At 56.0% G+C, this 10,382-nt stretch overlaps 2 protein-coding genes across 2 annotated transcripts in view; one reads left to right on the top strand and one right to left on the bottom strand.

The window, feature by feature from the left end:
- The first annotated feature begins 243 nt into the window (after positions 1-243).
- TMEM37 (transmembrane protein 37) lies at positions 244-7,990 on the top strand. The gene is made up of 2 exons (XM_043576581.1): positions 244-582; positions 6,655-7,990. Exons 1-2 carry the CDS (start codon positions 562-564, stop codon positions 7,225-7,227), a joined length of 594 nt encoding a protein of 197 aa, XP_043432516.1. The 5' UTR covers positions 244-561; the 3' UTR covers positions 7,228-7,990.
- A 1,592-nt stretch (positions 7,991-9,582) lies between these two features.
- The window catches only part of SCTR (secretin receptor), a 78,427-nt gene continuing 77,627 nt past the window's right edge, over positions 9,583-10,382 (bottom strand). The window contains exon 13 of the mRNA XM_043576580.1: positions 9,583-10,053. Coding sequence (XP_043432515.1) covers positions 9,883-10,053 — 171 coding nt within the window. The 3' untranslated portion in view covers positions 9,583-9,882. The remainder of the gene's footprint in view (positions 10,054-10,382) is intronic.

The following is a 10,382-nucleotide window of genomic DNA, read 5'->3' as shown; positions in this document are numbered from 1 at the left end:
CAAGCAGCCCAAGGCCACACAGCGGGTGGTAGAAAGCAGCAGAGCCCGGGCGCGTGCCTAGTCTCTCTGGACCTTAGCGCCTCCTCCGGACAAGCTGGGGCTGGGGCGGACTCCTCCGGCGCCCGCCTGGCCCTCCCTCGAGCAATCAGAGTCCCAGATGTCGACGCCCCAGGTTCAGGAGCCTGGAAGTAACTCCCGCCCCGAAGTTAGCCGGGTCGGCCCTGCCCCGAGAGCCGGATGCTCCTCCCTCATTCTCGGGGGACCCCTGCCGGCTCGGGCAGGGTTCGCGCCCACAGGGTCCCGAACCCTCCTCCTCGCCCCTGCCCGGGGGCTCGTCCGGGCCGCCCGCGCTGACTCAGCGTAAGCCGAGTCGCGGAGGGCGGCGGGGTCAGACGCGCCCGCCCCCGGCTCCCCGGCTCCGCTTTGATTGCCCCCTCCCTCTCCCCCGCCCTCCAGCCGCCCCGCTCCGCCCCCCGGGAGGGGTGCCGGGCCCCGAGCTGGCGGCGCTGCGGAGCGGCGGGAGGGCGCGAGGAGGAGCGCGCGGCGGAGCACGGGCGCAGCATGACTGCCATCGCGGTGCAGGTAACCCCGGGAACCCGGCGGGGCGCTGGGCCGGCTGCCCCCCGACCCTCCCGGAGCGGTCCGGGGGTCTGCGCCACCGGGAGGTGGGAAGGGACTTTGCGCGGAACCCCGGATCCCCGCCTTGCCGATCTTCTGTTGCAAGCTTGTGGGGTTCGGAGGCAGGTGGGCGGGAAGCAACCTGGGGGCGCTGCCCCCCCCCCTCCCCCGACGCTGTTCCTGCAGCGCGGTCTCCTCTGGCCTCCGCTCGGGGCCCTGCTAGCACCCGAGGCCCCCAAGCTTCTTGCGGTGGATTTTTCTGCCTCTCTTTGGGGTCACCAGTAGCTATGATTAGGCTTTCCAGAAGGGTCCTTTTTAAAAAGGAGAGGCGCGTCTGGGGTGGAGGATGGACGCAGTCCACTTGCAGAGTGAGGCTTGTCTTACATAACATGAAGATGCGACTCCGGGGAAGCCAGAACTTTCTCTGGCGGGGGCTAGAAAGACCATCTCTCCGCTTCTCCAAACGCATCTGGGGTGCTGGGGCGGGGACAGACTCACTGGGGCGCGCAGGCACTTAAGAGAGAAGGTTGTAGGAGCGCCTGGGTGGTTTAGTCAGTTAAGTGGGGGACTTCGACTTAGGTCCAGATCTCGGGGTTAGGGAGTTTGAACCCCTCACCGGGCTCTGTGCTGACAGCTCCGAGCCTAGAGCCGGCTTGGGATTCTGTCTCCCTCTCTCTCTCTGCCCCTCCCCTGCTCGCACTCTGTCTCTGTCGCAAAACTAAATAAAAACCAGTTTTAAAAATTAAAATAAAAGAGAGAGAGAAGGTTGTGGCGAGGGGAGGGAGAGGGACTCGCATCCCCAAAGGTCTGACTTCTCACACTGGTGCAAGATGTTTTTGTTGGCCCAGAACCTACGGGTTCCTGCCCCCTGCCCTCTGGTGCGTTGCTGTCCAAAGGCAAGTCAGTGGCGCGACCACTAGCTACCAGGCGAGCAAGCTGCTTCTCGGCGGAGGCATTTCACCAGCTCGCCTCCCCCAGAGTCTTCTGGCTGGAACCTTCTAACGATTAGAGAGGCTCAGTTGACTTTGCCTGCAAATGCCCAGACCGCCCCCCCCCCCCGCCCCCAGCTGTGACTCTGGTAGACGCTGTTCCGCCCAATTTATAGACAAAATAACTGAGGCCCAGAGGTGAAGTAACTTGCTCACGGTAGCCAGCCAAACGACATAGTCGAGATTCAAAACAGGACTTCTTGGCTGCAAATCGTACCTGCCCTTTCCACTTTTGACTAACAGGAGAAATCGTAGCCACCCCCCAAGCCCCCGGACACAGGCGTTTGGAGAAGGACGGCGGGTTGCATCGAGTCCCTTGTCTTTGTTTTCCTTCATAATCTTGAGTCTTGATGAGGGAGCATCTGGGACAGGCCCTGGGAAGAAGGGGACTGGCAGTGAGGAGGGTGGGACCGGGTGTGGTCTCTCCCCTCGAGAAGCCTGAGAGGTGCAGCTGCAGATCCTTGTAAATCCTTGTAAACAAGGATTTAGAAGACATATCTGGAAGTGAGTGCTAAATTAAGAGGTGCAGAAGCTGCAAGCTGGATTAACTGGCAGGGGCGTCGTGTGCTGGGCCCAGAGGGGCCTGAAGTCTGGCAGCAGGTGGAGGGGACCTAGTAAGTGGAGGAAGAGGGGGAGGCCGTGGGATAGGCCTTGGGAGCTGGATAGGCTGTGGGAGCTCGCGGGCGATGGCTCAAGCCCGGAGCCTCTGCCCCAAGGGTGGGGCGCTGTCCCAGCATGACTCTAGTCATGGCTGCCTAGTAGCCCCTTAAATCAGCCCCAGGGACTGTTGTAAGCACTTGAAGTGATAGCTCATTCCAGCCCCACCAGACAACCAGCGGAGGTAGATGATGTTATCTTCATTTATAGGGGAGGAAACCCAGAGAAAGAGGGGATAAATAACATGCCCGGGGACAGAGAGCTAAAAAGCAGGCCGGCGGGGGTCATGCAGGCCAGTGCAGGCGCGGGCTGTGGCCCTAAGGACAGTGGCTGGCCAACTCTTTAGGAAACTGGTGAAGAAATTTCTGGTGAATAATGACAGGGGCCTGGCCTGGGCCTGCACAGAGTGGGCAGTGAGACTAGAGGCAAGTATGGAGGCGGGGGCTGGGGACGTGAAGGATGAGTAGTGAGGGGGGGCAGGTGGGGTCCTGGGGGATTGCGGAAGGGAAGCCCTTAGCCTTGGACTCAGTGGCCCAGGAGTGTCAAGTGACCCTGTCCTACAGATCATAGAAATCATTGAGGGTTAGAGAGGGAAAAGAGAAACACTCACATTTTTTTCCTCCGAGGAAAGGAGATTAAAGTTCCTTGCTCAAGGTCCCACAGCTGCAGGCGGGCAGGGCGGGAGCAAGACCCGACTGCCTTGGTTCCCTCTTGTTCACTGGCCCTCCACTGACCACACTGCTACCAGCTGCCTCTCCAGGAGAGGGTTTCAGGTCCTAGGTCACTGAAGGCCAGTGGAGCTGCCAACAGTGACCAGTGTGGTGCAGGGTGGTGAGGAATGAAGACTCCAATATATATTATTATTGTTACTCATGTTATCAATAGTTCCCCAACACCTTTATGTGCTGTCTTTTAATTCTTGGGAGTTTTCTTGGTGATCAGAGTTTCTTTGTTTTTTTGTTTGTTTTTTAAAGTTTATTTGAGAGACAGCGTGAGCAGGGGGAGGACAGAGAGAGAGAGAGAGAGAGTGAGAGCGAATCCCAAGCAGGCTCTGCACTGTCTGTCAATCACAGAGCCGTCCTTGGGGCTCGACCCCACAAACTGTGAGATCACGACCTGAGCCGAAATCAAGAGTTGGTCACTTAACCCACTGAGCCACCCAGGCGCCCTGGCGATCAGAGAATTTAAAGGAGGCCCTGCTTTGAGGTGGGAGGGGGAAGAAATGAACTGACGTGAGCTGTCTTCTGTTTGATCCCAGTGTGATGGGCCGGGAGACTAAAGTCCAGTCTGTGCCCAAGGAAGGTGGGGCTGAGGGAGGGATGGGACATACCTGTTGTCTAGACAGCGTGATGTCTAGGGTCAAAAGGTTTCTGGGTCCTGTGTTCTGTGACTTGATTGAGGCCTTGCTTCCAGGGCTCTCCCATCCTAGGACCTTACCAGCCAACTTCTAGGGGCATTGTAACCCGGCCAGGTACCTTCATGGCTCTTGCTTTCCTGCGGCGGTCACCTACCCCATTTTGTAGATGAAAAACCCAAGGGCCAAAGAGGTTAAGAAGCTGCCCAAGGCCAAACACCTTTAATGGTTTGTAGACACAGAGGTTTCAAATTTTCCTTGGGTTGTTTCCTAGTAGTCAAGCTGTTTTTTTATGATGAAATGCAACACAGACTCCTGGACTACCAATGTGTCCAGGTGGTAAGAAGGACCTGTCGTGGGGGCGCCTGGGTGGCTCAGTCGGTTAGGCGTCCAACTTCAGCTCTGGTCACAATCTCGTGGTTCATGAGTTCGAGCCCCGCATCGGGCTCTGTGCTGACAGTTCAGAGCCTGGAGCCTGCTTCGGATTATGTGTCTCCCTCTCTGTGCTCCACCCACCCCCCCCAACCCCTGCTCGTGCTCGTTTGCTCTCTCTCTCTCTCAAAAATTAAGAAAAGAAAAAAAAAAAAAAAAAAAGAATGACCTGTTGTGGCTGAGTGAGGACAGGGCCCGAGCTGGCCAACTCAGCTTCCCCTATTCCCCTCCTGCGGCACCTAGAACCCTGCATAGGAGGCAAGGGGAGTTGGGGCCCTGACCCCTGGGGCATCCCTCTACACTGGCTACTCCTTCCTCTCACCAGTAATACTGAGCCCCTAACCAAAGACCCTGTACCTGGAAGGTCCCAGTCGGTATTTATTGGCTGAATGCATCCTGGACATTATACGTTTGTCCAGGCAGCCATAACAGGCTTTATTGTGATTTAGGTGAGAGATCTTGGGTAAGTCATCTGGCCTCTGGGTGACATGGTTTGCCTCTTTATGCCACCTCCCCACTCCGCCCCCCCCCCCCCCGCCCCCATGGGAGCTTCCTACTCTGCCAACCTCACAGGTTTGAGTAAAACAAGCCCCTGCTTAGGCAGAAGTGCTGAAAGCAAACCAGGTCCTTATTCATGTATCCCTGGGGCATAAAATTCACGGTGGCTCCCACTTAGGTGGGCAGGTCAGCAACCGGTCTGATGTTCCTGCTGGCCCTCTGACCGAAGCAGGAGTCTCCCAGAGCGTGGCTTTGCTTCCTGTCCCTCCCTGAAAAGCATGACCCAGACTTGCCTCCATTTGCACATGTATAGGGTGCACCCCATAGTCCCTGTTCAGTTTCCCAGCAGTGACAGAGCCCCATGAGCTGTCTGCTTACCTCCCAAAGCAGGGTGTAACCTGCTTCCATAGGCACTGTCAAGGGGGTAATTTATGACGGGGCAGGAGATTCGTTTAAAGGGAGCTCCAGGGGGGGCCAGGTGGCTCAGTCTGTCAAGTATCCAACTCTTGATTTCAGCTGAGGTCATGATCTCGAGTTTCCTGCTCTGCACCAGCATGTGGAGCCTGCCTGGGATCCTCTCTCTCCCTCTCCCTCTGCCCCAACCCCCTCTCGTGTTCTCTCTCTCTCTCTAAGAAATAGGTAAATAAACTTTCAAAAAAGCGGGGGGCTGGGGCAGGAGTTTCAGATGGAAGTGACAGTGGTTGCAGACCTCCTGAATGCCCAGGACAAGCACTGTGCCAGGTACTGGGGACGCAGCCGTGCCTGCATGGGAGGCCCTGCCCTCTTGGTGAGCGGTGTCTGTGTGAGCTAGACAACATATAAGCACAAATCAAAAGGAAATGGATGACTGGTGGTCGGAACAGAGAAGAAAACAGGGTTCCTGACAGGAGGGAACCTGGTTTGGCTGGGGAGGCAGGACAGATCTCTGTGAGGAAGTGACATTTCCACTGAGACATGAAGAATGGAGAAAAGGAGACAGTCGGGGGAAGACTCTTGTAGGCAGAGGGACCAGTAGGTCTGAGGAAGAAAGTTCTGGGCTTGTCCTTGGGCCTAGAACGAGTGCGGCCGTGTCTGAGTGAGGGGGCCAGGAAGCGTGTGCTGGGAGGTGAAGCAGGAGGGGGAGGCAGGGCAGAAGGTGCAGGGCTTATGGTGTGACGTAAGGAGTTTGATTCTTCAAAGTGTTTCTCTTTTTATTTTTTGCTTTCTGGGTTGGGGAGGGGACCCATGCCTGGGTGGTGTCCCCGGGCTGTGAGATAAGGGACACCTCACCGGATGCCTGGCCCAGCTTGCCAGAAGAGAGGGGTGGGTGCACTCTTCCAGGGCTGCAACTAGAGGCTGAGGGAGAGCCTCCGTGGCTCCCCCACGCCCAGAAGCTGCTAGACAGTTCAGTTGGCCAGCGCTGGGTGGGGTTCAGGTTCAGGCTGAGCAAGACTAAAGGGTAAGGTGCAAACATCGCTCTCGGTACTGAGGAAAACAAGGTAATAACACCTAGCCTGGAATGTGCAGAACCAGCTGGGTGGAGAGTAGGGTGAAACTAAAGTCTACTGGGAAATCCTGGGAGAGGGAAAATGGAGCCTTGTATTCTAAGGCTAAGTAAAAAAAAAAAAAAAAAAAAAAAAAAAAGAATACTAATATTCCAGTGCTTTTAACAACCTTCACAGTGCTTTAGGCAGGGTTCTTGCTTTGCATACAAAGAAACCCACAGGGCGCTGCAAGTTCAAGGTCACACTGGCCTGGTCTGACAAGTTTTCTGAATTCTGAACAGACTAGGATCTGCCACCTTGCTGGTCAGTAGAATTTGGATTTCTTCTTCATAAAGATCGTTAGAGAAAGAAAGGTCAGGGAACCCTTCGTGCCTGGTGAATAGCTGGACAGTCCGTGCTTCTGGGTCTTGAACAGAGGACAGGGAGCAGGTGGGGTGGGGGAAGGGCTCCCCAAGAAGGCGGGTCTGTGCTGCAAGTTAAGGAGGGGCTGGGAGGGAGGGAAGCTACTTGCAAAGGTGGGCGTCCCAAGCTTCCCAGGGGACGGCAACAGAAAATAAGGCTATGGGAAGCCGGGAGCGTGGGCAAGGGTTTCCCCTGACATGCCATCTGTGGTGTCTTCTAGGCCCAGAGGCTGCTGGCCCGGCGGAGGCCCCAGCGGCCCTTCTTGGAATCCTTCATCCGGGTCCTCATCATTGTGTGCGCCGCCCTGGCCCTGGTCCTCTCCTCCGTCTCCATCTGCGATGGCCACTGGCTGCTGGCTGAGGACCGCCTCTTTGGGCTCTGGCACTTCTGCACTTCCTCCAACCAGACGGGGCCACGCTGCCTCAGGGACCTGAGTCAGGCCCACGTGCCCGGGCTGGCCGTGGGCATGGTCCTGGCCCGCAGCGTGGGCGCCTTGGCTGTGGTGGTCGCCATTTTGGGCCTGGAGCTCCTCATGGTGTCCCAGGTGTGTGAAGACCTCCACTCACGGCGCAAGTGGGCTGTGGGCTGTGTCCTCCTCCTCCTCTCTTTCATCCTCTCGTCCGGGGGGCTCCTGAGTTTCGTGATCCTCCTCTGGAACCAGGTCACACTCATCGGTTTCACCCTGATGTTCTGGTGCGAGTTCACGGCCTCCTTCCTCTTCTTTCTGAATGCCATCAGTGGCCTTCACGTCAACAGCATCACCCATCCCTGGAGCCAACCAAGGAAGTTTTAGGCCTCCCTCCTAAATCCGAGGACGTCAGGTTCTACAAGAAAGTGTGGTCAAGACGGGACTTTTTCAACACGTGACCTCGGGTAGGGGTGGGACCGTGACCTTGAAACTGCTGCTGCTTAGTCCATAACATTTTGGTGGTTGGCCAGAACCAGCCCAGTGGCCTTTGCAGCTGGCCTGCAGAGGTCAGGAGCGTCCCTCGGGCCACCAGCTGCACAGCCTTAGCCAAGTTATTAGGATGTTGATTTTAGAAGTTAACACATTTTAAGACTCTTTTCTTGAATCCTTCTTCCCAGGATGGGACTAGATTAGGAAGCAGCTTGCGTGACTGGTGCCTGGGCTGGTTGCACAGCTAAGTGAAGTTCACCCTTGTTTTATTGACTGTGTGCCAGGGTAGGGGCAGGTGGGTCCCTGGGATCCCCTGGGGCTGCCCAGAGCAGATCATTCTTCCAGCTAAGCATATCCAGTCAGTGCCTAGGACTTTCTTCCACCAGCCCAAAGGACCTCTGTGCACCTTTCCTTGCTATAGCTTTGGTCATGTTATTGAGGATTCCCTCAATGTTTTGCACATAATAGGTTTTTAAACCATTTGACTTGATTTGAACCCTGCCTTTGCAGTGGGGGGGGGGGGGGCATAATCCATGAATAACCTCAGCCGCCAGCAGCCGGCCATCTCTGCTGTCTGTGGGAATCCTGCCTTAATTCTTCGAACCAGCTTCCCAGGATGGCCCACCAACCTTCCAATACACAGTCCTCCCTGAGGCGAGCATGTGTGCGTGTCTGTCTTTGGCAAGGGTCAGACGGCCTCAAGGTACCATTTTTGGCTCCCAGAGCACATTATCTGGACCTGCTGGACTCCAGGGGGTAAAGGGGACTTGCCTACACTTGTAATGATTACCACCCGTCCTGGGGATGAGTGCAGGTGAAGGGGACCAGGAACCAGTGGAGAGTTCCATCCTTGCTGGCAAATCTGCATTTTTGTGCAGCCAACTGCCCCCTTCCCAGTTTCTTTTCTGCCCAGTAGCTTCAATCATTTCATTCCACACTAGCCCCTTCCCCCTCCACCTGGTCCATCCTGGCTGCTGGTCACTGTATGGGTTTTTGGTCTCTTGCCCCACCCTTATTACTGCAGGTGCCCTTTCTGGGTGCTTCTATCTATCCCTTGTGGCTTTTTTTTTTTTTTTAAATTTTTTAAACTTGAAGTTTAAAAGCACAAGTGGGGAAGAGTGGAGAGGAGACAATACTGAGCAGGCTCTGCGTTGGCTCTCAGCACAGAGCCCGATGCAGGGCCCCAACTCCTGAACCGTAAGATCATGACCCAAGCCCAGATCAAGACGCTTAACCAACTGAGCCACCCAGCCACCCCTGTAGCTTTTTAAAAACTTCTATTTCCAAATGCATGTGGAGTCCATGGAGATCAAGAAAGATGTCATGGGCCAGCCAGTTTTTCAGAGAGCAGAGCTCATCAACCATACAGGCTGGGTTCTTGGCCCTGGAAAATAAGCACCTGGGCTTTCACTCCAGAGACCCTTCACAAGGTACAAAGGGGTGACTTCCTTGTCTCTGCAGTGGGGAGATGCAGGGGTGGGAAGCCAGGGCCCAGGAGGGGACAGCACTTGTCCAAGGTCCCCCACCAGCAAGATGCCTTTTCCTTTATGTTGGGGCTTCTGTCCAGAATGCTTTCCCCTGAACACTAATAGGCTGTGTTTTGTAAAAGGGTTCAAATAGTCCCATTTAATCCTCACACGGCTGGTGGGAGAGGGAGTGCCAATAGTCCAGGAAACTAAAATCCAAAGACAAAAAGGGGAGACAGATCCCCATGGGACAGGGAGACAGGCCCTTGCCCCCCTGCCTAGGAGTGAAGACAGACACAGCCTTGGAGTACAGGGATTTGAACCCCAAAGCCCTGGACTGAACTTGTGCCCCTGCTTGCTGAGTATCTTGGGCAAGTCACAGGACCTTCATGAACCTGTTTCTTTTTCTGCCCAATGGAATCCTGCCCCCTTCCTGGCTATTCTGCCTCTTGGGCTGCAGGTGACTGTGAAAGAGGAGGCACGGGAGGGTGCCTTGTACCCTGTTGGGTTACTAAAAGGAAGCTGGGGGTCTTGGCGTCTCTCTTGGCTTCACTGACATGGTCAGGTTAATCCAGTTGTCTTGAGGCTCTAGGGTAAGAGCTACTGGACAGGTGAGTTGTAGTGAGGGATAAGGAGGGTCCATCTAGGGCCAAGGGTCTTGACTGCCATGTTTCCTGGGCTTCGAGCTTATTCCTGCAGGAAGGGGTAGGGAAGGCCAGCCTCAGCATCCTTCACCTTGTGTCTCGAGGGCTAAAGGAGAGCGGGCAATTACATACCAGACCCATCCCAGCTACCGTTTATTTCCCTGCCTTCTGGAACCCTTGAACTGCCCTTCGCATAACACAACAGACCCAAATCCCAGGCCCTCGTCCTGCCCCACGGTGCCTGTGCTTTGATCAGTTCTGAGGAATTCTCACCACAGCCCCCTCCCCAACCCGAGGCCCAGAGGAGGGGAGTTCTTGGTCACAGGAGAAAAGCCTATGATGTCTGCTGAGAAGACTGATACGGACTGTCCTGCAGCAATGTCTAGCCTTCTCGTGACCCATCTTGGTCTCTGTCCCGTGCGTGGCCCTGCTGCAGCCTCTCAGATGACACTGGCCCTGCAGGTGCCCCCGCTCTGCTCTGAGGTGCTGGCCTTGGTGCTGTGGGTGAGGCCGCTGGTGCCATTACTGAAGGTGGAGTTGAGGGCCACGGGGCGCAGTAGAAACTCACGGACGTGCCACTGCCGCCACTTCTTCTGAACCTCCAGCTGCACCTGCCCCCAGAGACCCAGCCATCAGTGGAGGAGAGAAGAACCGACCTTGTATCCTCAGTCCCATTCGCCCCCCCCACCCCCACCCCGGGACCTCAGCATAGTCCCACGACTCGTATCTTCCCCCTCTCCTGCAGGCCCCTCAGATTGGCCATTTCCGGCCCCAACATCCAGTAGGTATTGAGGGCCCCTCTCTCCTGGACACTTTCACCTTCAATCTTGCCGCCTGGGTCCCAAGGAAGGGGCTTAGGGCTGTCTCACAAATTCCAGAACTCCAGAATTAATCAGGTCATCACCTGGGACAAACTGGACTCCTTCCCATGAAGCCTCCC

The sequence above is a fragment of the Prionailurus bengalensis genome, chromosome C1 (genome assembly GCF_016509475.1).
Source record: "Prionailurus bengalensis isolate Pbe53 chromosome C1, Fcat_Pben_1.1_paternal_pri, whole genome shotgun sequence".
NCBI classification, from domain to species: domain Eukaryota; kingdom Metazoa; phylum Chordata; class Mammalia; order Carnivora; family Felidae; genus Prionailurus; species Prionailurus bengalensis.
This window is presented reverse-complemented; position numbering and strand designations above follow the sequence as displayed.